Source organism: Aphanomyces astaci, assembly GCF_000520075.1.
Source record: "Aphanomyces astaci strain APO3 unplaced genomic scaffold supercont1.35, whole genome shotgun sequence".
In the NCBI taxonomy this organism is placed as follows: domain Eukaryota; phylum Oomycota; class Saprolegniomycetes; order Saprolegniales; family Verrucalvaceae; genus Aphanomyces; species Aphanomyces astaci.
In genome coordinates this window covers 500,167-525,765 of record NW_009798298.1, presented here as the reverse complement: position 1 = coordinate 525,765, position 25,599 = coordinate 500,167, and the positions used below count along the sequence as shown (strand labels likewise).

At 50.1% G+C, this 25,599-nt stretch overlaps 13 protein-coding genes across 17 annotated transcripts; 7 read left to right on the top strand and 6 right to left on the bottom strand.

Moving 5' to 3' along the window:
* Positions 1–1,408: 1,408 nt before the first annotated feature.
* H257_11755 (hypothetical protein) lies at positions 1,409–2,401 on the bottom strand (the record flags this gene model as incomplete). Its single annotated transcript, XM_009838776.1, has 1 exon — positions 1,409–2,401. One exon carries the CDS (start codon positions 2,399–2,401, stop codon positions 1,409–1,411), a length of 993 nt encoding a protein of 330 aa, XP_009837078.1.
* Positions 2,402–2,649: 248 nt separating this feature from the next.
* On the top strand, positions 2,650–3,774 carry H257_11754 (hypothetical protein). The gene is made up of 3 exons (XM_009838775.1): positions 2,650–2,859; positions 2,904–3,019; positions 3,086–3,774. The coding sequence occupies exons 1-3, from the start codon at positions 2,777–2,779 to the stop codon at positions 3,208–3,210; spliced, it is 324 nt and encodes a 107-aa protein (XP_009837077.1). The 5' UTR covers positions 2,650–2,776; the 3' UTR covers positions 3,211–3,774.
* A 50-nt stretch (positions 3,775–3,824) lies between these two features.
* On the top strand, positions 3,825–5,027 carry H257_11753 (hypothetical protein). Its single transcript, XM_009838774.1, has one exon. The coding sequence runs from the start codon at positions 3,905–3,907 to the stop codon at positions 4,922–4,924; it is 1,020 nt and encodes a 339-aa protein (XP_009837076.1). The 5' UTR covers positions 3,825–3,904; the 3' UTR covers positions 4,925–5,027.
* A 1,198-nt stretch (positions 5,028–6,225) lies between these two features.
* On the top strand, positions 6,226–8,306 carry H257_11752 (hypothetical protein). The gene is made up of 7 exons (XM_009838773.1): positions 6,226–6,444; positions 6,504–6,652; positions 6,721–6,960; positions 7,069–7,239; positions 7,376–7,438; positions 7,585–7,659; positions 7,773–8,306. Exons 1-7 carry the CDS (start codon positions 6,258–6,260, stop codon positions 8,103–8,105), a joined length of 1,218 nt encoding a protein of 405 aa, XP_009837075.1. The 5' UTR covers positions 6,226–6,257; the 3' UTR covers positions 8,106–8,306.
* A 938-nt stretch (positions 8,307–9,244) lies between these two features.
* On the top strand, positions 9,245–10,551 carry H257_11751 (phosphoribosylaminoimidazolesuccinocarboxamide synthase). The gene is made up of 2 exons (XM_009838772.1): positions 9,245–9,793; positions 9,842–10,551. The coding sequence occupies exons 1-2, from the start codon at positions 9,290–9,292 to the stop codon at positions 10,334–10,336; spliced, it is 999 nt and encodes a 332-aa protein (XP_009837074.1). The 5' UTR covers positions 9,245–9,289; the 3' UTR covers positions 10,337–10,551.
* Positions 10,552–10,844: 293 nt separating this feature from the next.
* H257_11750 lies at positions 10,845–12,138 on the bottom strand. Of its 2 annotated transcripts, XM_009838770.1 has the most exons (7): positions 11,984–12,138; positions 11,860–11,914; positions 11,705–11,804; positions 11,494–11,646; positions 11,351–11,432; positions 11,151–11,296; positions 10,845–11,094 (listed from the first exon to the last, which is right to left on the bottom strand). In XM_009838770.1, the coding sequence occupies exons 1-7, from the start codon at positions 12,098–12,100 to the stop codon at positions 10,998–11,000; spliced, it is 750 nt and encodes a 249-aa protein (XP_009837072.1). In that variant the 5' UTR covers positions 12,101–12,138; the 3' UTR covers positions 10,845–10,997. The 2 variants fall into 2 exon arrangements, with proteins under 2 accessions (XP_009837072.1, XP_009837073.1); XM_009838771.1 differs by lacking the exon at positions 10,845–11,094 and having other exon boundaries at positions 11,109–11,296.
* Positions 12,139–12,284: 146 nt separating this feature from the next.
* H257_11749 lies at positions 12,285–14,419 on the top strand. Of its 2 annotated transcripts, XM_009838768.1 has the most exons (6): positions 12,285–12,503; positions 12,549–13,103; positions 13,465–13,589; positions 13,682–13,788; positions 13,857–14,005; positions 14,073–14,419. In XM_009838768.1, exons 1-6 carry the CDS (start codon positions 12,291–12,293, stop codon positions 14,247–14,249), a joined length of 1,326 nt encoding a protein of 441 aa, XP_009837070.1. In that variant the 5' UTR covers positions 12,285–12,290; the 3' UTR covers positions 14,250–14,419. The 2 variants fall into 2 exon arrangements, with proteins under 2 accessions (XP_009837070.1, XP_009837071.1); XM_009838769.1 differs by lacking the exon at positions 12,285–12,503 and having other exon boundaries at positions 12,509–13,103.
* A 482-nt stretch (positions 14,420–14,901) lies between these two features.
* Positions 14,902–16,503, bottom strand: H257_11748. Of its 2 annotated transcripts, none has more exons than XM_009838766.1 (2): positions 15,157–16,503; positions 14,902–15,105 (listed from the first exon to the last, which is right to left on the bottom strand). In XM_009838766.1, exon 1 carries the CDS (start codon positions 16,494–16,496, stop codon positions 15,180–15,182), a length of 1,317 nt encoding a protein of 438 aa, XP_009837068.1. In that variant the 5' UTR covers positions 16,497–16,503; the 3' UTR covers positions 14,902–15,105; positions 15,157–15,179. The 2 variants fall into 2 exon arrangements, with proteins under 2 accessions (XP_009837068.1, XP_009837069.1); XM_009838767.1 differs by having other exon boundaries at positions 14,902–15,074; positions 15,157–16,494.
* A 614-nt stretch (positions 16,504–17,117) lies between these two features.
* On the top strand, positions 17,118–18,834 carry H257_11747. 2 transcript variants are annotated; one of them, XM_009838765.1, is made up of 2 exons: positions 17,118–18,303; positions 18,345–18,834. In XM_009838765.1, exons 1-2 carry the CDS (start codon positions 17,138–17,140, stop codon positions 18,355–18,357), a joined length of 1,179 nt encoding a protein of 392 aa, XP_009837067.1. In that variant the 5' UTR covers positions 17,118–17,137; the 3' UTR covers positions 18,358–18,834. The 2 variants fall into 2 exon arrangements, with proteins under 2 accessions (XP_009837067.1, XP_009837066.1); XM_009838764.1 differs by having other exon boundaries at positions 17,118–18,834.
* Positions 18,835–19,412: 578 nt separating this feature from the next.
* Positions 19,413–20,244, bottom strand: H257_11746 (hypothetical protein). The gene has a single exon (XM_009838763.1). It carries the CDS (start codon positions 20,189–20,191, stop codon positions 19,508–19,510), a length of 684 nt encoding a protein of 227 aa, XP_009837065.1. The 5' UTR covers positions 20,192–20,244; the 3' UTR covers positions 19,413–19,507.
* A 158-nt stretch (positions 20,245–20,402) lies between these two features.
* H257_11745 (hypothetical protein) lies at positions 20,403–21,427 on the bottom strand. Its single transcript, XM_009838762.1, has one exon. It carries the CDS (start codon positions 21,238–21,240, stop codon positions 20,764–20,766), a length of 477 nt encoding a protein of 158 aa, XP_009837064.1. The 5' UTR covers positions 21,241–21,427; the 3' UTR covers positions 20,403–20,763.
* Positions 21,428–21,664: 237 nt separating this feature from the next.
* Positions 21,665–23,238, bottom strand: H257_11744 (hypothetical protein). Its single transcript, XM_009838761.1, has one exon. It carries the CDS (start codon positions 23,144–23,146, stop codon positions 21,866–21,868), a length of 1,281 nt encoding a protein of 426 aa, XP_009837063.1. The 5' UTR covers positions 23,147–23,238; the 3' UTR covers positions 21,665–21,865.
* A 188-nt stretch (positions 23,239–23,426) lies between these two features.
* On the top strand, positions 23,427–25,382 carry H257_11743 (hypothetical protein). Its single transcript, XM_009838760.1, has 3 exons — positions 23,427–23,526; positions 23,573–24,089; positions 24,796–25,382. The coding sequence occupies exons 1-3, from the start codon at positions 23,462–23,464 to the stop codon at positions 25,279–25,281; spliced, it is 1,068 nt and encodes a 355-aa protein (XP_009837062.1). The 5' UTR covers positions 23,427–23,461; the 3' UTR covers positions 25,282–25,382.
* The last annotated feature ends 217 nt before the right edge of the window (positions 25,383–25,599 follow it).

Below are 25,599 nucleotides of genomic sequence, written 5' to 3'. Positions count from 1 at the left end.
TCTTGGCAGTACAAACATCATGATTATGAAGTTACATTGTAGCTGTACAGTAGGGAAGTGCATTTAACACTATATTCGATTGGAGCTACTGTAAGTGACGTATCCCTGGGGTCACCAACATCGAAGTTGATGCAGTTAGATTAGTTGATTGTCTCGAGTCGTGCCAACACCAAACTGCTTCAGTCAATCTGCAACGCCAGTGATAGTATGAGCGAAGCGTGCCTGTGATTGCTGCTGGGTGTACCGGATTGTTGGCAGGCTGTACGTGGTCTTCCACCGTAGCAACGTCGTACTCGGAGTAAGTCTCAAGCTCAGCTTGGTCTGGCACTTGCATAATTTCACCACATGATACTCTAGTACTACTAGTAGTAGGTGTGTTTCGTAGTTTGTTTCGTAAATACCCAGATAAAGGGGAAGTATAAAAAGAACAAGGCAAATGATTACAGTTGAGCTGTTTCTCCCAGGGAATTTGTCCGAGAATAATGAGTTGGTCGATTGTCATGACGCCATGGAGCACTCATATTCGTGGTACGCTCGTGGTGCAATACCGGTACTACTACATGTGTGAAGGTACTTTGCCAGACGGCTACGATACTGGTGGAGTATGAGGACACGTGCTGTACAAGAATGTGGTTATGTTTCCACCGTTCATAGTCAGTGGAACGACTACAGTATGTCACGATATGATGCCACATGACTTAACAGCTGATCAAACAGTTCAATAGATACTGTACTAGTACAGTAGTACCATGTCCTACTATATACTGTAGTATATGTGTAAGCTTACTAGTAAGCTGCAATTGCAGTACTTACCCACCAAGAAGGCGGATCAATGTACTCTAGTCTCACCCCCAGCTTCTGCCAAAAATCCTGCCTGTTAACAGTAAGCTGTTCCCGAGCTCCTGCGTGTGTGGACGGACGGACCCCTTGGACATGTGATTTTACCTGAACGACATACTAGTAACGTTACTAGTACGGAGTACTGTACTGTGAACTCCTCACAATTGCGCTGTGTCTTGGAACATAATAGCTCGACGAAAGGGCCCTTGACTGAGGCTTTGGTTTCATACTCGTACTGCCCTGTTGTGCGACACATTGTAGTCTTATCAATGCAATGCAGTGGCGGGGCTCGAGTGTCTTGTTACTTGCACAACGTACCACAGTGTTAAGCCGTGGTTGATTAGGTAAACTAGTTTCAACTTGACGGTCACTTTACAGCTAACGTTAGTGTAATTACCACAAGCACACCACTACATATATATTACTTCGAAGTAGTTAGTACGTACTAGTACTACTACTTGCGGATCGAGGGTGATTACACTTTCAGGCAATCCAATTCGGATAACAGTAGCGAGTATTCGCCATCCACTCGCCATTCCTTTTTCTCACCACCACATTCCTAATCAGTCTAACGCAGTTCGTTCAACAAGTCGCGAAGCTCCATCATGAGGCGATGTTTTGCGTCGCTGAAGGCTTGGGGCGCTCCGCTGGCTTTGGCGGCGCGTTCGCGTATGCTTAGGGTTGTGTCCGTTCCAATGCCATAGCACCCTTCGCACACAAGCGAGGGTGGCAAGCTATGACCTCTTCGGTGGTCCCATATGGAGAAGGCGGAGGGGTTGGGGGGGTCCCTTCCACTGTTGCGTTGCAACTGATGGACCACTCGGTTGTGTCTATCGATGCACGACGGCGACAGTCGAGATCTACTGACCAAGTGATTCATCGTGGACGCGGTTGAGGTAGTTGGTCGATAGGTCATGGGTGACCCACACAAAGGACACGGAGTACAGTCCAAGGTCTCGCCCGTTGGAATCGACGAGGGGGGTGAGCGGGGGCTGTGCTGAGATTGACGACATTGACCAGTCGCGACAACAACCGAATACGGCGTCACAAGAGGTTGCAATGATGATGAAATGGCAAGAGGATCGGCGGGTGACTCCGCGTGAGGACGGGCCGAGTCCATAAACTGTACGAAGCGTCGCCTCCGAGCTCTCGCGACTTTACATACCCAGAGGGCGAAGACGAGGGCAATGCATGTTCCCACCGTTCCCAGGACTATGATACCTATGCGGGACGGTGGTGGCGATATACGTGACACTGTGGGGGACGATGTCGCATTGCGTGCAGGAATGGATGTGGTGACGGTGGTGGTGGCTATGGTTGGGGCGATGGTCATTTTTGGTCTAGCAGTGATGCCAACTGCAGTGGTGGGACGCATCGATGGAGCTGAAGTGGTAGTCGGCAGTGAGATTTTGCTGGTTGCTGGGACGACAGTAGGGGTGCTGGGACTTATCGATGTGATGGTACGACGAGGTGTAGTTGGACGACCAGTGGTAGGACTAGGCACGCCTTCAGCAACGGCGGCCACCACTCCCCACGCGATCCATCCCCCAAACAAGTGCATTCGACACTGCTTCGTATGTCGGAAGATTGCACGAGCAAGTATAAACCTCACACGATGACGACAAATCAGAGAAATGATGTCAAGTTGTAAAGGTGGGTGTCACCAATGTCTAGCTGATTAGGCAGTGGCCATTGCTCGTAGTCTTAACAAATCCCTATTGCTTCCAACGAACATGTTTGCCAATGCTCTGACCTAACAGAGGTAAGCCCTCCAGCTCCGATGGCATGCCATGACGAGGAACTCGACAGCACGCACAAAAACTCGTTTCCGGATAAATATTTACCCGGATAATGCAAAATGCTGGACACTGATTGGCTCGATGAAACGATGCTGTGGTGATGGTTGGCATTCATTTCATTCGACCACCAAGACGCCATGGCCGCGCGCGAGATCATCCGCTTCCTGAAGAAGGCCGAGATCAGCTTCTCGTCCTTCGACTCCCGGGCAAGCGGTGCATGGTACGGTGATATGTTTGAGATGGAAGGTCCACATGTGACTGTAGCGAATTCTACCGCCAGTTGAACGCGGGCAACACCAAGAAGGTCAACCCCAAATGCGAAGTTGTGTACACGGTGACGGTCCACGGCAAGGCGGATCCGCTGATCAAGTTGACCTTCAGTACGTCAAACCGATCATCTGTCGCAAAGACTTCCCCTTTGTCTAATGCATCTTTACCTTCCCTAGTCAACGACAAACAGCATAAATTCGAAGTGCCAGGCCGAGATGTGCGCGATATCTTCAACGACGTGGAATACCATTGCTCGCTAATCGAATCCGAATTAGAAGCCCAAGGCAAGAGCATGGACTAAGCCCAATGCAATTCCGACCCCTTTGATGTCTCGGGTGGTGCGATAAACACGATGCGCATGTAGGGCTGCTCGTCATATTGGACCAATTGGTCAACACCACTGTACTGCCCCAACAAAGCTCCATTAAGCACTTCATGCCAATCCGCTTGTTTTCCTGGCGGCTTCCATACGCGCGAAGTCCTTCATGTACATAGTTTCGGACGGCTCCTCCCTACAACTACATGTCGTTCGATACCTGCAATGCAATCGCTATCGCTCCTTACACTTGGACATTGTACAGGCAAGTTCTGCGCTGGTGGTGAAGGCATATCACCGATCGCACGATTCCTTACCTACGCTCACGCGTGGATTTATTTAGCCAGGCATTGAGTCGGTTCTTCGTTGAGAGCGGAATGACGCAGGCCATCTCGTGTTATCACATCACCATGAACTACGTACACTCGCCCAATACTTGAAGGCATTCCCATTCTTGCAATAGATGCGCATGGAGCTCGTCCAAGTACTACTCGACGGCCCGCGCAATAGATGCGCATGGAGCTCCGAGTACTCGACTGCACCCGCCGCTAAAAACTCCCGCGCAATTTGAAAATGGAGCGCCTGACTAACGTTATTCTCGAAATTCTGGAATATCAATTATCCGGATAAACCCTTTTAAACTTAATTCCCTGTCATACTGCATCCGATCAAACACTGGATGCCCGTTGGCGGCATTTCAAAGTTGCAAGCAATCATGGCAGACCCAAACAAATGGCTTGGCTTGCTGCGATGGAGCATGCAACAGCAAGATGGCACACATCCGACGGAGTTCAAGGCCATGGATCCCAAGGACAAATTGTGGCTGGAGAAGGTCATGAAGGAGTGCGTGATCGATGAGGTCGAACGCATGTACCAGATCATCCGAGTGTGGGCAGGCGAAGACCCGCGCGATGTGCTGCCGAAACTCATCGCCGACCCACCGGCCAACCCGTACACACCCGAAGAGATTGAAGACTATAAAGAAGCATTGCTTGACGAAATGCTCACGCGCATCGACCAAATCGACAACGCGCAGACGTTCATCAAGATTGGCGGGTTGGCAAGTGTGCTGCACTTGTTTGACAGTCCGCGCGCCAGCATTCGATCGGGGGCCGCCGAAGTGTTTGCCACGTGTGCGCAGAACAACCCCCCCGTGCAGAAAGCAGGTCTCGACGGCCACATGCTGGAAGCATTGAGCAAATTGGCACAGGAAGACGTCGACACGACCGTCCGCGTCAAGGCAATCTTGGGCATCAGCTGCATGATTCGAGGCTTGGACAAGACGGCCGAGCAGTGGTTTGTTCAAAAGTGCGACGGGCTGCGGATACTCCAAGCATGTATCCAAACAGGCGACCTCCGGCTGCAGCGCAAGGCGTTGTTCCTGCTGCGGTACCTAGCGAACGCCAGTGCCACGAACGCCCAGCAACTGCTCGACCAAGGCGTGTACATCACCGCATGCAGCTCGTTCATCGGCAAGGACGACGTCGATCTCAACGAAAGCTCCCTCCAAGCGCTCGCCGAGTTCGCCGCCCTCGGCCCCGCGTTCAAGGCCGCGTGCAAGCAAGCCAACCTCGTGCAGTTGGTGCAAGCGCGTGTCGCCGCCATCGACGCGCTGACGAGCGACGAAGACCGCGAGTTTGCCCAAGAAGAAAAGAGCTTTGCGGCGCTGTTGCTGGAAACGCTGGACGTGTTGGAGTAAAACAAATAGTTTGGCCTCTTTAATATCTTGAAATAATAGTCCCCAGGAGGCATCTAATAACAGCGCAATAGTTCCGTTTCAAAATGATAGCTAGCCCCTTTCATACTTCTTTCAACAGGTCACACACTGCATATTCATATTCGACTACCCAGTGTACTATAGCAAGTGCATAATTTAGCAATTGCAACGATATCACGAGAAAGCCAAAACACCAAGCTTTCGATTGGTACAAACTTCATTGAGATCTTTCAAACTTGACAAATTTTGTGATAACGTTAAGCATAACTGTAAGGCAAAGTACCGAGACAGTATTTAGGAACGGAGTAGTGTACGAGACATAAATGCACTAACACTAGTACTATGCATGAGTAAAAGTGAGCTGGTATTGTGCTTTCGAGTGAAATTTCGTGTTGTGGCGTGGTTTCTCGTTGGAATTTAAATCGATTTAATTGGCTACCTCAGATGAGCTCAAAATTATTAGCCAATCAAAAACCCTCTCAATGAAATTCAACCAATCAGATCGATTGTGGATCGGTTTGGCCGGCGCGATTCGATTGCACCCCCTCCCCAAATTTGTATCAAATCGACAATAAGTGTTGCAATTTCCGGGCGGCAACACAATGACACTTGACTACCTCGTAGCAAAAACAGCGTACAAAATTTAAGCTTAAATCGTGCGAACCATAAAGCATATACTAGAAAACAGCATACAAATTTTAAGCTTAAATTGTGCGCACCATAAAGTATATACTAGTAACCGTTACTACTTCGTATTAATAGCACCTTTATGTTGCCTTGACTTGAGTGGAAATCGAAGTAAACGAATGCCCTAAACTGACGTCTATTCAAGCCATTAAATGATCCGAAGCTTGCCCAACCTTTCGGCTTTGTAAAGCACTTTTCAAAATTGAAATCCCGTCAAATAAGCTGCATTCTGTGACGAGGTCTCTTCCAAGTGCACCATAAGTTACTTAACTGTAAATTCATTGGCCATCTACGTTAACAGCATAACGTTACATAATAAATCGAGAACTTTTTCACGTAGTAATACCTAAAACCACCTGGGCAGGAATTACTATTCATACCAAACCACTACAGTACCGTAGTAGTACAAGAGAGGAGGCACCAAACACACACACATCAATGACTATGCACACTGGTAATGCAATAATGCCAAACCTACTAGCTTGTACCCTCCTTGGAAGTCGTCGACGCAAACCCGTACTATACGTCAAGTCCCATCCACACTTTTCACTCAATAATTGGCATGGAACCGGTTACATCAGTTACAAACGTTTCGACGTTTTCGCCACATCGTGGTGCTGCTTGTGTCATGGGCTGCGAAGACAATGCCAGTCATGAAACGTACTCGTTATGGTATGTCGGCGTCATCCTCGGCATTGGAGCGTCGGTGTGCACCAACATGGGCGTGAACCTGCAAAAGTACTCGTTCATGCGCGAAACCAAAAAGCCCGCGGCTACGAAACGTGGCTACTTGCGTCAACCGCTGTGGATGCTTGGTACTATTTCCTCATACATAGTACCCCTACGTAGCCATTCCCTTTCATCAACTTTACAGGACTGTGGCTGGTAATCTTTGGCAGCTTGGGTGACTTTGTGGCCCTGGGGTTCATTCCGCAGTCGCTTGCTGTTCCCGTGGGGGGCTCCACTATCGTGGCCAATGTGTTCTTTGCCCACAAGTTTCTCCATGAAGCCTTTTCTCGACGGGTATCATACATCTCGTTTCTGCAAGACAAATATATGTTTGGCGGTGCTGACAGTGAACACTATACTAGGACGGAATTGGCACGGCCTTGATCCTCACCGGCATCGTCGTGGTGGCAGCCTTCGCCGACAAATCGAATGGATGCCACACCCTGGACCAGCTCATTGCGCTGTACAGCCAGCCCGCGTTTGTCGTGTACGTGGCGGTCGTGTGTGTGGCTATGGTCGTGTTCTACTACTGCGTGCGCCGTATCCGGTTCATTGTACGGACATTTGGCAAAACTTCTACCCAGTACAAACGCTTTGCCACGGTATGTAGTAGTAGTACGTACGTACGTAGTAGTGGTTCTCATTGCTGTATTGGATGATCCCATAGTAGTATTTTACATGGTGAGCCCAATAATCTGACAATGACATAGTTTCATTCGTTGGTGAACCCAGCCTTGTCGGGGGTATTTGGGGCCCAGAGCATCTTGTTTGCCAAGTCCGTAGCGGAGTTGGTGAAAAGCAGTTTGGACGGCGAAAACCAATTCACGACCGTCGGCACGTACGCCATTGCGCTCGCCATGTTTGCCTGCATCTTCCTTCAGGTGTGTGCACAAGTACAATAGTTGTTTACCCCCCTTTCTTTGTACATTCGATCGTTCGTCGTTATTTTGCATAATTTTAAGATGTGGATACGGACGGTATATATTTTTATATGTTCACATTTGATTTTGGGGACAGATCCATTGGCTAGCGCAAGGACTGGAGCATTTCGATGCTGTATTCGTCGTGCCGATCTTTCAGGTATGAGACAAGTACTCCTACTAGTAGTAATCTGTACATGGTTCGAGATGCCTGTGCGGATAGGCTCCCGAGCTAGTAGTACTAGTAGTACTTCCTTCAAACTCATACAGTATTCACCGGAAATCGCCATGTTATATTTGTCGTAGTGTGTTTTCATCTCCACGTCGATTGTGGGTGGTGCCGTATACTTTAATGAGTTTGCCACCATGTCCACTACGACCGTACGTACGATCCATACAATTAATTGTAACTACTGTCTAACTCACCGTTTCAATTTCATCTATCCACCTTGCCATTTGGTGTCTACTTGCCGTATAACTAACTTATAATGTAGGTGGTGATGTTTCTGGTGGGGGTGGTGATCACGCTGTCGGGTGTGGGGATCTTGTCACGGCGGGACATGACGTCGTTGAAACCCAAGCAAAAGCTGCGCGCGTGCGTGCACATGGTCATCTTTATGAAGCGCATGCAAAAGTGCAAAGGTCACAAGTATCAATGGGTCGCATCCGACTCGAAGCACATCACAACCGCACCAACTTCGTCGTCGTCGATCTGGAAGCTCAAGTCGCATTCGATTCACCCCGTCAATGCAACCGCCCAGGACTCACCTTTCTCGCTCAACGTGTCGGCGAAATCCCATCCGTCTTGCAATGATACTGTAAATTGACGAGTATATTAACAGGTCAAAAGGGGCTGGTTTCACGAAGTGTGCGAGATTCGAGTATCAAGACGACCAATATTTTATGTACTTCTGTAGTTTAGCAGCAGTACACGCAAGGTGGAGCTGTCTCTGATAAGCCCATTTGTGCTAGTATAAATCTAGACTTTTGAACTGAAAATATTCGATATCGCTCTAAAATATGACAAACGTTTTTATCAAAGATTTTAGGAATTACGGTAACAGTAAAGACCCGCCGACTCCGAAATCCACTTTAACATCGTTAAAACCGTACACATTCATGTTGCTAACGTTATTGACTTTGTGTTTACCATGACAGCAGCTGAGCACCCTACAGCTCGCATAGGCGGCGGAATTTCACTCACAAGGGAATGTGGACCATTCAATTTGTGGAGCCGTATAGCGGGAGCTCAAATACGATTTTGAACGGGGAAACTTGTGTCACGTTAAGTGAAGGATAACTACCTCAGGTTTCACTCGTCTCGCAGCCGCGAACTGTGTATTTGCGAACGATTTTGTGGAGGTGAGAACATCACTTCGTTTTCCTGCGAAGTACCGCTATGTACTACCGGTACGCAATTACAGGTATGTATGTACTACGTAGTATCTGATCTATCTTCATTATACTGATGAGGCATGCTTATATTTTAATCAAGTCGAATGAGTGGCATTTGAGTCAAAAACCAAATGTGACCATTCTTGTTGGTCAGAGTATGTACTACTTACTCTGACCAACAAGAATGGTCACATAGTACGGAATAAGTGGCTCTGTGGTACTTCGAAATTGCACTTCAAATTTGTATTGGGACAAACTACTTCGAAAAGTAGAATACTTAAATCAATACGAAATTTTAGTACCACAGGGCCACTTATTCCGTCGTTATCTGTAGTACATAGTGACATAGATTTTTCATGTCGACCATCCAACACTAGCGATGCTCAACATGAGTGGCAACGCCATGGTCACGCAGATATTGGCCGAACAGATCGACGAAACATTTGAAGTCCAAGCTGGATTGTATCATTCTTACCAAAGAGTGAATGTGACGAAATTAACATTGGTCGTCCTTTTTATCCGGATGATGGCCCCGCATCCACTGGAGATGTGCCCCATTTGCACCAATCAGGGTGAAGTACCTTTGGACTCTCTTCCAATTGCATTTATCAATCAAATGAGTGCTATCGTGGGTGAAGCGGAAGCGCGCACGCATGGGTACTTGGCTCAAATCGCTGCGACTCCTGCATTGAGCAGCACGGAGCTGAACCTCCCTGGCCCTGTCACCAAGCATGTGGGCAAGGTGCGCGATGTGTACGTGCTCCCCGAGCGCAAGCAAGTCGTGTTGGTGTCGACGGACCGCCAAAGCGCGTTCGATCGCCAACTGACGTCAGTCCCATCCAAGGGCCAAGTTCTCACGCTCACGAGCTCGTGGTGGTTCAACGCCACGCGTCACATCGTGCCCAACCATATGATCGCGAACCCCCATCCCGCCGCCGTCATTTGCAAGCAGGCGACGGTATTTCCCGTGGAATTTGTCGTGCGCGGGTACATCACGGGCTCGACGTCGACGTCCATGTGGACCAACTACGCCAAGGGAAGCCGCGACTTTTGCGGCCACAAGCTCCAAGATGGGTACAAGCAGCACCAAAAGCTGCCTGAAAACCTCGTCACGCCCACGGTAACCGCCTCCTCCTCCTTCTCTCCACCTAATGCTTCTTCCATTCAGACCAAGGACGACGTGCACGACGAGCTCATCTCTGGCGCCGAAGTCGTGTCCAGCGGCCGCATGACGCAGGCACAATGGGACTACTGCCACACCAAGTCGCTCGAGCTGTTTGCATTTGGTCAGGCCACCGCCGCCACCCGCGGGCTCATTTTGGTAGACACCAAGTACGAGTTTGGCCTCGATAGCACGACGGGGGAGATCCTCCTCATCGACGAGATCCACACACCCGACTCGAGCCGGTACTGGCTCGCCGCTTCTTACGACGAGCGCATGGCCAGCGGCATCAGCCCCGAGAACATCGACAAGGAATTCCTCCGCCTCTGGTTCCGCGACCACTGCGACCCGTACAACGACGCCGTGCTGCCGGAAGCCCCCAAGGACCTCGTCCACGAACTGTCGCGCCGGTACATTTTGCTGTACGAACTCATCACGGGCAACCAGTTTGAGTTCCGCAACCCATCGCTGCAAGACACCGTTGGCCCGTTCTTTGGTTAACTTTCGAGTCCTGAATATACATGTACATTCATGGCTGGCTGGCTGCCTCTCCTATGGTGCTTTCAAGCAAAAGTGGGTCTTTTTGGTACTAGTAGACGAATCTATTAATAGTACCTGAAATATATCGTCGAGACGACATTTTACTTGAAAAATAACAGCGGTGTAAATATATTCCCTGGGACTCTTGTGCTGAAATGGGATACGCCTGCAATTTGATTGGTCAAAGATCTTTTTTTGAAATTTGATTGGCTATTTCGGTCCGTCGATTACTGCGTCGATTTTGCTTGGTACCAACCAATATTAATCGTACTATTATTATTACCACTGGTACTGTATGTATACTAGTAACTATTAATAGTACTAGTAGTAGGGAGGGTCAGGAATGATGATCATTGTTCCTGTGTTCCTCGTACTATTAATACTTCACAAATTTTTATATACTTTTCTCATATTCTTCTTGGCTATGTACCCAACCCATAAATGTCCAAATACAGTATATACAACACCAGGATATGGACACGAATCATATTCTTCTTGGTTCTGTACCCAACCCCGTCTCCTGTGGATCCTAGTACAGTTTCAATTTGTGCATTATTAGATGGCCGCCCGCCCGCCTTCGTCATGTCCACCGCCGCCCAACGAACATGCCATCTAGTCTCTCTTATCTGAGCTTTTGCTTCTTCTTTTTGCTCTCGGCCAAGAGCGTTTCCTTGTGAATCTGAAAGTCCTTGCCTTCCGACGGACGCGCCACCAAGTACCTACAAAATACATTCGCATCACACCTTCATATTGCACTCTGTCGCATATATATTACGGTTCCAAGTCGATGGCGAATCGGTTGATCTGATGGGATACGTCGTCGATCTTGTCGTCCGTCGTGACCGAGTACACCTCGACCAGATACGCATCGAACGGCACGCTGTCCAGCGGCAACTCGTCCTTGCTCTCCACCTTGTCCAGCTATACCAATCATATTCAGGGTTGTCCTAGACCCAAGCAACAGACAGTACCTACCTCCTTCATGCGAGTCGCTTCGACCGTGATTCCATTCGGGAAGACCCACCGAGTTCCTGATCGCTTGTACTGGAATGTTTGCCTACCACCCATCACGAGAGGATGCGGAGAGTTAGCGACGATCTAGCATGTTGTAATCGTACCGAAATCCGAGGGTCGTCAAGAAGACGCCGACGTTGTCGCTGGCCGACATGGCGGTCTGACTGCGATACGGCACGGCAAAGTGGCCTCGGGTGTGTTGCGGGGTCTGCTCCGACGGCTTCTTGCGCTCCCATTTCCCCACATGTCGAAGTTCCCTGCATGAAAGAGTGTGTACGATGAGAAGGCGCAGATGGACGTGCTGTACAAACACACCACTTTTGACCGCCTCCGGACGACGGCATCTCGACCGCCGCGCCGGAAAATGTGCAGGAGCCGTAGATGACGTTCCGAGCACGCACTTCGTTTGGGACTCCTACACAGGCCGCGGTGACATGCGTTCGTTCAGGCGACACAATATACGCATGTACCTTGGGGGCTCTGCGCGTCGATGTTGTACACATACTCGTTGTACTCAAACTTCTCCTATGACAAGTTGATCTCGCATAAGGCATGGACAACACCACCATGACGAGGAGGACCTGCATCATGTACCTTCTCAGTGTCGTTCCCACACAAGCCTCGGATGCGCTCCTCGAACGCAGAGTACTCATTCTTGGACACTTCTCCCTGGAGGTTCACTTCGAATGACTTGCTGCTCACCGCTGCCATGCTTGCTTCAGGTGTGCAGTACCTTCGGTGGATTCGTGCAAATTATCTGAATTTTAACTAGTCATATTGGTCTATTTCGAAGGAATCGAAAATTAAGAGCTTTGATTCGCTATAAATGCATCCAATTTTGACGAATCAAACGACATTAATTTTCATGCGGCAGCAAAAGCATTTTCAAATTCGCATTCACATGAGTGTGCTGCGCGAAGAATGCTTCGAAGTCATTGGGCAGAGCCTTGGCTTGGACCGCCTGGCGCCAGGATGCGCTGCCGAGTTGGCGCCGGAGATCGAACTGCGGCTCCGTGAAATCATCCAGGACGCCATGAAGTTCAAATCCCACGCGCGGCGAGATCGCTTGACCGTGCGAGACATCAACCAAGCGTTGTCCTCGCGTAACATGGAGGTTCTCCATCTCACTTCTTCTATGTCTTAAGGATACATGATGTAGGTGCTATATGGTTTTGGCGCTGGCAACTCCACAAAGTTCCGCAAGATCAGCCCGGGCCTGTACATCACAGACGAGGTCGAGGTGTCGGTCGCAGACATTTTGAACGCGCCGCTTCCCACGATTCCGTTCGAACCCACAGTGCACATGCACTGGCTGGCCGTCGAAGGCGTGCAGCCCAAGATCCCCGAGAACGACGTCGCCGACTCGAGCAGCAGCGTCGTGGACAATCCTCTTCCGACTGTCACCATGAACGCGCCCGATCCGTCGTCGAGCGGCGTGGAGCGCAAGCCGCTCGTGAAGCATGTGCTCACAGACGAGATGCAGCTCTACTTTGACAAGGTGACGGACGCGATCAAGTCGGACGAGTACGCGCGCCAGCACGCCGCGTACGCGAGCCTCACCAAGGACCCCGGCCTCCACCAACTGCTGCCGTACTTTTCGAAATTCATCTACGACGAAGTCAAGCATAGCCAACGTGACCTTACCCTGCTCACCGCGATCCTTCGCATGGCGCGGTGTCTTCTCTCCAACAGCTCCCTCCGCATCGAGCTCTACGTAAGTGCGTGTCTTGGTTCCGTGGATATGGTGGACTTGTCATTCTGGTTATAAAGGTCATGTTTCCCCATGTTATAGGCATGGTCTCCATGATGCGATGGCTATATAAAACTTGGTTTTATTAAAACTTGGTTTTATTGATTATAAAGTGTGTTTCTATAATTGATATGAAATGGAATATTCGATTATTGTTTCACGGATAATATGATTATTAATATTAGATGGAACATTGCCATGGCTACGCGTCTAAAACGTGGTGTAATGTAAACTATACAATTGACGTTTCGTGTTTTTGTGTGTATACAAGGAATATGATGAAATATTCAAATTATGATGTCACATATATTATTATTAATATTAGCTGGAACAACTCATTCCGTCCATCTTGACGTGCGTACTCAACCGTCAATTGTGTGAAAACCCGGCCGACGATCACTGGGCAGTCCGCAAATCTGCGGCGCAACTCATGGCGCAGATATGTCACCGGTACATACAACTATTGATATATATATATATATATATATTTTTTTTTTTTTTTTTGATGAAATATATTCATTTCTGTGGTTACCATCTCGTAGCTTTGGTGGGTCGTACGAATCGTTGCAACTTCGCGTGTCCAAAACCTACCACGAAGCATTTCTCGACCCGACGCGCCCGTTCACGTCCCAGTATGGCGCCATTGTGGGTACGGACAATGATGGCCATTGGATAATTGTACGACCACCATGGCCTGACTGTACGACCTCGTCGTAGGGTGCCTGTATTTGGGGCCATTGGTCATGGAATCGCTGCTGTTCCCACACGTTGCCACGTACTTGGCACGGCTCGAGCCCGTGATGTCCCCCCAAAACCCAAACCTCGTCCAACGTCTCGAAGCTTTGCATTGCGTGGGTATATTGGAGGTATCCTCGTTGCTGTACAACTTGTATACAAACTCCCTGACTGAAAATACATACATGTATATAATAGCAAGCAGCGGGGCAGTACTTGTCCCAGCATATCCAGCCAGGCCAACATGCGACTCTATCTCGGGAATGTCTGGACACGATGCATGTGCTCGACGCTGTGTTTGGTGAGACGCTGACGCCGTACATTTGCCCATCACTGGGAGACCAAGCGACGACGTATATGGACTTAACATGGTAGCCATAACTATAGGTAGTACATACATTCATATAGCTATTATACCAGTGTTGCTCCAGTTTTATAAGTAAGTGCTGGCAAGAGCGTGGTGTCGTGCAAAAGACTCGTCAACATGGTGGACGTATAGCTGTGCTAGAACATTGTTGGACTAACTAGTACTAATATATGAATGGTCGAATGCAACGTAGAAGCGTTAATCGTATATAATTGTCGTTCACATGAATATATAACTCAAGGACTTTGATTGGTCAAAATGGTGTAGGATAAGTTACTACTACAATATGATAGGTAGAAATAGGTCATAGAGACGATTCATTGGCCAAAATTATAGCATACAAATACTAAGTGAGGTCGGAATATTGATCATATTCATCGTTAACGTGAATATATATATAACTCAAGCCTATTAATAGTGTAGTACTACTATTAATAACAGTATACTAACTGTAAATAAAGGACTATTAATAGTAGTATGCCAATTTTTTAACAGTAAGGGAGGGTCTGGATGCCACGAAAAATAGCATAAAATGGCCGTTTTTCCAAGAAAACTTGGCAAAATCGAAAATTTCGCATGTACAGTTAGTAATTGCTCATGGTAAACGGTGCCAACGTCACTGTTTGTACTATGAATAGTATTAATACACAGTAGTACGGACAGAAATCGACAACCCCGACTAGGCCTAATAATTCGATAGTATTAGAGTTTTCGGCATGCACTTACAGTATGTTAGTCGGGGTTGTCAACTCTAGGAATCAATCTGTGGACTCTTGAATCGAATACATACTGTATACATACTAGTAACAGTTGGTGCTTCTTTAGCTTCCTATCTGGTGCATAATTTACGATGATTTGTCAAAACTAGTAGTAGTAACGTTAACTGGTTATGTAGTAATGGCTCCGACAACTCACCAGTGTATTTTTTGCGAGAGAGATCAAACATGGAATGGCCATCCAAGTTGGCGTTCGTCACTGTGGTCACTATCGTGGTCACTATCGTCAGTGTCACTATCGCTGCCATTGTCATAGGCCCAATGCCTTCTCAATGCAACGGCGTCGTGCATTGTAAAGCTCGAAGTGGATCTAACTGTACTCTGGCAATGGGTCTGTAAGTAGGCGGCCACGGCGCCGTAGCCGCGATCTTTCGCCTCCTTTAAGCCAGCGTCGGTGCCGCTTTCGCACCGGGTGGTGTGGAGCCATTGTACGACCTCCAGATGGCCATTGGTGGCTGCGTCATCCATGGCGTCGGTCGTACAACCTTCAGTGCGGTGGAAATGCAGCCATTGGACAATTGCCAAATGGCCTCGTCTCGCGGCGCCGTCCAGTGCCGACGTCGTGCAGCCTTCAGTCCGATGGACGTGTAAAAATTGCACGACCTCCAGATGGCCATTGGTTGCGGCACCATCCATGGCCGCACGCGTGCACCGTTCTCGACGATGGGAATGTAAAAATTGGACGACCTCCAGATGGCCATTTGTGGCAGCGGTGTCCATGGCGGAGGTCGTACAACCTTCGTGGCGATGGTGGTGGAGAAATATGACCACGTCGAGGAACCCACGGGCCGCGGCGCCGTCCAAAGCGCGCACGGTCGCCCCGCCATGGGTGTGCTCATGCAGAAACTTGACGAGATCGAGGTGTCCTGCAGATGCTGCTTCGTCTAATGCGCGGTAGGTGCAGCCTTCCCCGCGAGTACGATGAAGGAACTCGACCATGGCCATGTGCCCGGCGAGCGAGGCTAAGTCCATCGCGGCGGTGGTTGCCGCCCCGCCAAGCGAATGCAACAACTGAACTATATGCATGTGTCCGTGGAACGCAGCAGCGTCAAACGCGCGGGGTGTCAACCAATGGGGTTTGCACGCGAGCCACTGTCGGACGCGATGCTCATCGCCTTCAAAGATCGCAAGGTGGAGCGGCAGGTAGACTTGGCTGGAACAGTCCAAGCAAAGAAACGACAGGTCAATGGACTTCTTTCCGTACGCTTTGAAAAAACGCCCCGGAAGCACCAATGGCGCCGTGCCACGACGCATGCGTGCCATGTACCGGCCTTCGTGGTCGTATGGGACGAGGTCCGCGAAGATTCCGCATTGAAACGATGTGATCAGCGCCATAAGATCCCCAGCAAGGGCCACCGAGCGAAACAGGTGCATGTGGACTGTGCGTCGGGGCCCCACTCGCGCTTTCTTCATCACAAGGACCGCCGTCGACATGGACCTCGGACGCCGGCGGCGTGGTAGAACAAGTTTCGTCGCCATGGTTAACAAATTGATTGTGTTGAGAATCCAACCTTCGGAAAAGTAAGTAGTTTGATTGGCTGATTTACACCAAATAAAATATTGAATCAGGACTGATATTCTCACCACGCTCAAATGGTGAGCTGAGCTTACTAAGAGGAGCTCCGCTAGTACTATTAGTACTGTCGTTAGTAGTACTATTACTATAATTGTGAGTCCTACAGGTATTGAAATTCACACTCTTCATCACAAGTTGGTTATCGGATGCGAGTAAGCTGAATTCTACGTATACGGTCCGTTCCGTCTAATTCGAAACATGTACTATTCATAGTACTACGTAGTACTATATCGCGACTTAGTTTAGGTTGTTGGAGTGCTAACTATAAGAGACTAGTACTACTATTAATACTACTACTAGTATTAATACATACTACAGTACTAGTAACTCCTGAGTATTACAGTACTTCGAAGTAATAATATTTGGGAATAGTATTAGTAGTATTAAATCATAAGGCCATAATAGTTACTATAAAATTGTATGCAACTTGCTGTCAATTAAATACAAGTATATTATTAGTAGCAGGGTCGTTTTCAGTATAATAATACTAAAGTAATGACATGTCCTGAAATTGATTGCATCTTGGAAATTTGGACGCTCCCCGATGTTGTCGTTGCCATGGACCCGAACGCGTGCGGCACCCTCGATGAAGGAGGAGCGATCTCCGACGTCCTCTTCGTCGTCATCTACGTTGTTGTCTGAGAGCCGAGAGACCACCGCGGCGCGTCCGATGCTGTCGACGGAGCGTCGCGACGAGCTGCTCCAAATGGCAAGGGCGAAGCGGATAGCATGGGTGGAAGGGACTACTGGAGGTCTGGGTCGGAGACGACGTGGCTCTGATTCGTCCAAGCAGCAGAGCAGCACCATGCCGAGCCATGTGATGGAGTTGATGAAGTGTGCGGACGACATGCTTCATTTCGTGGAGAGTTTCGACGTTGTCGCGACGCATCCGCCATTGGCATCTGACGCGAGGAAGGATTCGTCATCCAATGCTTCCCCGATATCGATCTTGCAAGAGATCGTCGCATCGAGCGAGCATCTTCCTTCGTCGAACGACCCTTCGGACCTGCCACCACTGCGGTTGGATCCCACGTTTCAGCGCGCGTACAACCAGCTGCTGGACGTGCTCAAGCATCCCGACGCCGCCGACTTGGTCCATTCGATCCAGGGCTTTGTCAAGTCCTTCCACGAGACGGCATCTTCCTCCTCTCGCACGGCATCCACCTCCTCTCGCGGCGACAAGGTCCACGCGTTCATCAGCCACTTTCTCCATCTGATGCAACTGTCTCCGTTGATCAAGACCCTCGAGGCGTCCAGTCCGGATGCATTATCCGACCTTCGAGACCACGACATGCGGCGGGAAACATTGGAAGCGTTCGTGATGGAAAAGCTCCATGGCGCGGCATTTGGAGCGTGTCCGCAGGAAGACGCGGCGCTCTCGCAGCGCATCGCGTCGCTGGGGTTTTTGTCCTTTGAGCACCTCGACATCACCGCGACGTCGGACGTGGCGCGATGGACATGCATCCAAGCGCGGCTGTCGCAACTGCCGCGATTCCTGAGTCCACGGCGGCAGATGGCGTGCATCCTCCAAGTATGCCACGACCTGACCCACCTATTGAAAGACCATCTGGGCGGCAAATACCCCGGCGCCGACGACTTCCTCCCCGCGCTCATCTACACCATCCTCAAGGCGAACCCCCCGAACTTGCACAGCACGGTCGCGTACATCCAAATGTATCGGCATCCGTCCAAGTTGATGTCCGAGCCAGGGTACTTCTTCACCCATGTTGTGTCGTCTCTGAGCTTTCTAGAGCATTTGGATGACTCGGGGCTATCGATTTCCCCCGAGGAGTTCCATTTGGGGCTGCAACAAGTGTCGATGGAGGGCGACATGCAACCACAAGCGGCCGTGGACGTGCAAGGCGGGGCGACTAGTAGTACTAGTAGTAGTAGCACTGACAACAGTGCAGCATTGAAAGACAAGCAAGATGGAAATATGGGGTCTGTCCTGGATGTATGGCATCGACGGGCTCGAAAGAAGTCGTCGACTGCGATGCAAGTCCCCCTGTTTACGTTTCACTTGCCTCCCCTCATGATGCCGCCGCCGCCCGCCGCGGCCGCCGTCACAACAACCAACTCGTTTGTGGACATGGCACCGGACGACCTGAGAGTGCAAGATGTGCCCCATCTCCTCGCAGAATACAAGCTGCTTAATGTCCTGTGCCATCAACATGGTAGCGTCCGGTCGTCGCAACATAATAACAACATGGCGATGTGAATGTACTAATTAGTATGGCGGTATATGTTAGTTGGGTGTTCGAGTAACGTCATTAGTATACTACTATGTACTAAAGTATGCATAGACAGTCAGTCTGTCCTCCATCGTGGCCAACACTGTGCTTGATCGTTGAAGTAGCAGACTACTAACATTACTGGTAAAGTACTAGTAGTAATCATTAGTATAACGATGAACATAAATTCTTTTTAAGTAATCTTCACCACTTTTCGTAATAATACTACTCCTCTGTTAGTAGGATTAACAAGTGTAAATACATACTTCGAGGTACTACAGTAGTGTAGTAGAATACTACTTCGAAGTCGCATGTTGCTGTGAGTACTCCGGAGTACATTCCTATACTGTATGATACCCTAGTATTGTCCTTTTACCCAAAATTGGACTTTTGTGCTGAATCGCCAAATCTATCTATCGATCGATTCTTCAGACTGAATATTGTATGTAAAAAGTTGTCCTGTGATGATTGGGGTCACACTAATTTGACGTTGATCATGGTTTCCTGCAATCGGATTGGCTAAATATATCCTTGTGCTGATTCTTCTGTCCATTTGGTTGTGTCGATTCATTCTAACAGTAAACAATAAATACGTATAGGTTCCTGACGTGGACAAGCAAGAGGACTTCGGTAGAAACGACATGCGTCATGGGACTAGAATGTAAGGATTTGCGCATCATAAGTTAACCGGTGGACATGCGAACACGGTACGACCTGTCGTCCAAATTCGTTGCCTCGGATGCCGCGGCAGCCGGCGTAGCGTGGAGGAAGTTCTGCAGTGCGAACATGGAGCCTTCGCATTTGGGAACGACATGACCTTGCGCGTGGGTGTGGCGGGAAACGAGGTGGGGATGGGTTTCTTGCTCGAAGAGCGCGGCCAACTCTTCGGACTTGGACGTGGGCACGACTCGGTCGTTCATGCCACTGACATGGAACGAGCGAATGTCCGGCACGAGTCCACGGGAAAAGATGCCGTCACTCGGGTTCATGTAGCCGCCGAGAAAGATCGCGACGGACGGAGTCCAGTCGAGGTCGTCTTGGGCAACTTGGGAGCACAGCCACGATGCGAGGGACGCGCCTTGGGAGAATCCAACGACGCCATCGATGGGACCTCGGTTGTGCAACGCCTCAGCAACGTAGTTGATGACTTGGCGCTGGGTGTGTGGGTTCAAACCCTCTTGTGGATCCCACCACGCGCGGAACGCAGACGTGTCGATTGGTTTGGTCACTGCCTTCGGTACGAGGTTGATGGGTCCGTCGAGGTAGACGAGCTCCACACCATGAGGCAAGAACCGAAGCAGGTGCTCCGTTTTGCTCCGGAACACCGCGCTATTCTGGTACATCCCATGGAGACAGAGCAGCCGCATGCTGGTGCTGTGGCGGGCGTCCGACTTGATCCACCAAGCCAGCAGTGTGAAACGCCAACGAATAAAAATGGCTCGTGACTATTTTAGCCAATCCGATTGCGTTCACTGGATACCAAAGTGGAATTTTAGCCAATGGAATTACAGAAATCCGATGACACCACCAGCTATGTGGCCAATAGGAAGCGTCGGGATAAGAAGATGCCAAAATCAACCGGAAGCGGCGAAATGCGGACGAACCGTGGAATTGGACGGCGGCGACGATGGCGGAAGAAGCATGGTACGAGGGTGTGGAGTCTCATTATGTAGAATGGGCGTATCGTCGTGTTCAAGGGACTGCGGGGACGCTGTTTGTATACGTGGCAAGTGGCGAGCGATAAGTACTGTAGTCGGCTGCGACGGTTTACGTGTATGGACGGAGGGTCGCGAAGATTGCTTTAGATTCTACTCCTCATGCGATGGACTCGTCGGGGATTGAAATAGTTCGGGAAACAATGCATCATGTGACGTAGGGGTAGTTGTAAGGTATATGGTTCATTCTTAAATACAGCAAGTTCTACAGGATGGTTCACAACTCATTCGGCAGTGGAGCAAGGTTGCGCCGCATTGCGTTCGGCCAGAGCACGGTGAAAGGCCGACGTGATGGCATAAAAGCCAAGCTGCTGGTGCGATTTCTTGGTGCGTTTCCATTCGCGCTTTTGAAGGAGGCCCAGCTCGTCTTCGAGACGGCTACTGAGGATAACCAGGGCACTGCCGGCAGCATCGCCTTCGGCCGCATCGACTTCTTGCTCGTCGTCGACAGATGGAAGACGAGAGCGCTTCGCAAAGCGAGTTGATGTATGGATTGGGGACCCAAGCGGCGTGGGAGGGATCATGAACGCAACGTCGCGCGTCTCCGCGGCAACTTGCAGCGACGTCAGACACAGATCGAACGCAGCCAATGCGGACGCGTCTGCGTCGTCCAGGGTCGAAGAGGTGGCGCGCGACATACTGCCGCGGCTTCGCTTGACCTTTTTCTTCTTGAAGTGATCGACCAAGCTGACCAAGCTCATGGAGTCACAGGAAGGTGCGTGGTGGGGCAAGAAGACACACACACGAGAGAGATGGATTACTCAACAACGGGAGGCAGCTACGCTAGCACACACACGTCCACGACTTCCGAGGTAGGTCTGTGGATCGCGCGGCAACAAGGGATTGCGTCCGAGTCCGACTGAAAAGTCGACTTGCGCACTACACGACAAATTCCGAAATGAAATGGCGAGCCAAACTCGAGACGGTTTCTGGATTCTAGTATCCGGATACGGATAGTTCCCGCGCCACGATGCCATTGGCTAATGCCCAGAGATTAGAACTGCTGGAAGTAGCGGAGCACTCTTCCCTCCACCAACCCCGTCATGCAGCAGAACTCAACGGGACATGGCCATCGAATCGACGTTTAGATGAGGCGCACACAGCCACAACAGTCTGTACTCATGCTGGCAGACATATATCCAAGATTCCTTCGACCGTGCATGGCTACAACGGTCGGCACTATCACATTCTGTGTTCGCACACGTAAACCCTCTTCTCTCCCCCGCTCATGACCTTGGCCACACGATATGTGTGCATCCCTAGACGAATCCCTTCTAGCAGGCCACTACCTCGAACGTAATGGTTTCACTTAGGAATAGTTGTTGGCTATGGAAAGCCCGGCGCTTGGACTTGCACGACGCGATGTTCAATGGACGCGAGGAATGTTGTGTGGTGCTTGGTGCCTCGAACCATGACGTTGAACACGGGAATCCCAGGCACAACGTACTGATGGTGCTGCAGCAGCGTCGCCAACGTACAGAACGCCGACACTTCGAGCCACCACGTGTGTTTGTACGAGTGCTTTTCTTCTTCGCGCAGCCGGAGGGTCTCCGCTACGTCCGTCTCAACTTCGCCGCTCAGGGCGACATGCCACGCATCGTCCGTCACGAACGGCACGACAACGTTGGCCACGGCGTACACGACCAGCTGCGACGCCTTGTAGTCACCGCGCGCGTCCCACATGCACAGCGCCCCTTCCTCCGGAAACATGTTGGCCAGGTGCTCCACGAACATATCCTGGTCGTCAAACTGCTGAATAAAGTCCGACTGTCCGTATTCGTCGTATAAAAACAGCACCGGCCACGCCAAGTTGCCCGTATCCGGATTCAGGTCCGCCTTGCCCTCGAAATCGGTCACCCGGCGGTCAGAGATGACCGCGGGGCCGACGCGGACGTGCCGCAAGTTGCACAGTTGCTTGTACTTGTTGGTCATGGCGCGCCGTTTCTGGCGTTGAAACGCGTCCAGTTCGGCTTCCACGCGCTGTTCTTCTAGCTGCACTAGCCCCGTGGCTTGAAGCGAAAGCAAATCCTTGTGCGTGGGGTCCACCTTCAATCCGACTTTACAGTACCGCAGCGTATCGTCGGGTTTCTTGAGCATGCTGGAGGCCTTGGCGCCGCGGAACAACGCTTTGATGTTGGACGGCTCGAGCTTGAGCGCGCGCGCCGCGTCTGACCGACAGCTGCCAAAGTTCTTGATCGCCAAATGACACGCCGCTCGGTTGTTGAACATGGCGGCGAGCAGCTGCGTGAGCACAATCGGCTCGTCGAAGTTGTACCCCTGCAACACCTCCGGGTCGGTCGGGTCACTCACGGCCTTCAACGCATATGACACGCCCTTGGTGTACTCGTCGATCGCATATGTGTAGTAGTTCTTGTTGAACTTGCGCGCGTCGCTGTAGTGCTGGTTGCCCTTGGTCTTGCACGCCAACGCGAGGGTCTCGGGCGTCTCGCCTTCGTCCACAAGCGCCATCATCGCATCCACCATCACGTCGTCTTCGAGGATGTGGTCATCAAAGAGAGACATCTCGGGAATGCGATCCAGATACGCTTGTCGCTCGTCGTTGGTCCACACCTTGGACTCATCGAACTCGAGTTCCACTTCGCTCATGCTTCTGTTTTGGTTGTGAATGCTGCCACCAATTCAAACTCGACACCACCACGATTTCATGACATTTCTGCGGTTTTGAAATAATTTAATCGACTCATACTTATTTCAAGTAATATTGCCTCCGAAATAAAACTGTCTTTTGGTAGCATTCGTACAATATTATTGGTGGAAATTCACAACCATACGACGTTTTAGCACCAATCCAATCACGTTATTTGTAATATCGAGATGTGATTGGATAAAAGAAAATACCCGGGACGTCGTTTGTAAATTATGACGACCGCGATAGCCAGTCGAAGCCGCCGGTTCATCCACATGGTAGCCGCCCACATGCAGGTTCCGCCGCAACTGTCTGCTTCATCGCGTCTGGGGTCATTTGGGTAGTCATCATGCATGCGTTCTCGTCTCACGCATGAACGAATGTAGCTTGATTGCCGACGTCCAGTACGCCGACGACGACGACGGGTGGAACTACCGGCAGACGAATCGTCGGTATTATCGCCATGGCCTTCAAGTCCTTCGGTGGGCCGCCGCCGAGTGGATCGACGAAGCCGCAACAGTGTCTCCTCGCATGCGCTTTGCAGTGGACCTGGGAGACGTGATCGACGGCAAGAACGAACCGGTGGGACAGTCGCTCTCGGCTCTTCGGGCGACCACCGCCATCTTCGACGAGTTCCAGGACACCGTCGGCCCCGTGCATCACTGCGTCGGCAACCACGAGCTGTACAACTTCTCCAAAGCCACGTACGTTGAGGAGCTCATCAAGCACACCCAGTCGCGCCACGTCGGCGCCGAGAGCCTCCCGCCGCCGGGGACTTCCGTGGCGTACTACACGTTCACAGACCCAACGCTCCCGTCGTACTTGTTCGTCGTGCTCGATCCGTACGGCCAATCTGTCATCGGCAGCCCCGTGGACTCGCCTGAATATGCCAACGCCGTCGAGGTAAGCATCAAACAATGCAATTACGATGCAAAGTTGACCAGTTTTGCTTTTGGTTGGCTGCAACAATGAAATACTACGTAGTAGTACAGTATGTTTCGTGTGTGTTTTGGTAATATATTGTGCATTTCACCCAATTTTGTGAGTCATTTCGCCAAATGCATTCGAATCCATTTGATCCAATTTAAGCTTGTAAAAACAACTATAGTATACAAAGATTAGTATATATATATGGTTTTGCCCAATGCGGATTTGATTGGCCTAGGAGGTTCTTTAATCGATTCTCTTAACACATTCGATTCTGCTGAGGGCTCCAGTTTCGAATCGATTTGACAATATATATAACGTTATGATCAAAGCATTTTCGCCAGTTCCTGCTAGTACATGATTCGGTGTTGCTATTTGAGCTATTCGCTCGTGATAGCAAGTGTCGTACTTACTTATGTATATTGTCGTATCCTGATATTGTGTTTTTCACCCAACTTTGGACTAATATTATTATTGATCCATTTTGCCAAATCGCTTTTGATCCAACTATATCATACAAAATGTAGTATACCTGATACGGCGGGATTGCATCCGTACTTTTTTGGATTGGCAGAAATTCGACAGAACGTGATTTTTGATTGGCTTTGGCGGTTCTTTAATCCATCCACAGTTTCGACTAATCGATATTTGACAAGAATATTCGTTTGATCACATATCTTAGTTTTTAAACGTGCACAACCCGAACGTGAACAAGAACTCTCCGCTGGGGATGCCACGCGATGAAACCCTCCGATGCACGGAATTCAATGGCGCCGTGGACGACGCGCAGCTGGCGTGGCTGGCGCAAGTGCTGGCGACCGCCGCCTCCCAGCGCCAGAACGTTGTGGTCTTTTCGCATGTGCCGATTCATCCAGACACGTGTCGGCCGGGCGGCGTGTTGCTGTGGAACTTTGCCGACGTTCAATCGATGCTGGAGCAACATGCCGGTGTCGTGCGCGCCGTCTTCTCGGGCCATTCGCACAGAAACGGATACACAGAAGATCGAGGCATCCACTACATGGTGTTCCATGCCGCCCTGGAGTGTCCTCCCAGTGAAAACGACGATGCGAATCGGGCGTATGCGACCGTGGACGTGTACGCCGATGGGCTGCACGTCCGAGGCGCAGGGGTGATTCCTACGCGGACGCTGGCCTGGTCCGCCAAATAAACCAACACGAACAACCGAAGATGATTTTTGTCCCCACTGTTTGTACAGTCAGTATGTATTCCAACCACACGACGATCATCGAATGATATTGGATAAGAGGGTCTACCATGTGTACTTGGGTTGTAGATATTCATATGCACTAAAAGATAGAGGTGCATGTACAGCATTGACAGCCACCTCAGACACTGCCTTGGACGAATCCATGATAACTACTGGTTTATACTACTAGGTACTAGTAAGTTGTATAGTTCACTTTATTGTCGATTTGATACAAAGTTGGGGAGGGGGTGCAATCGAATCGCGCCAACCAAACCGATC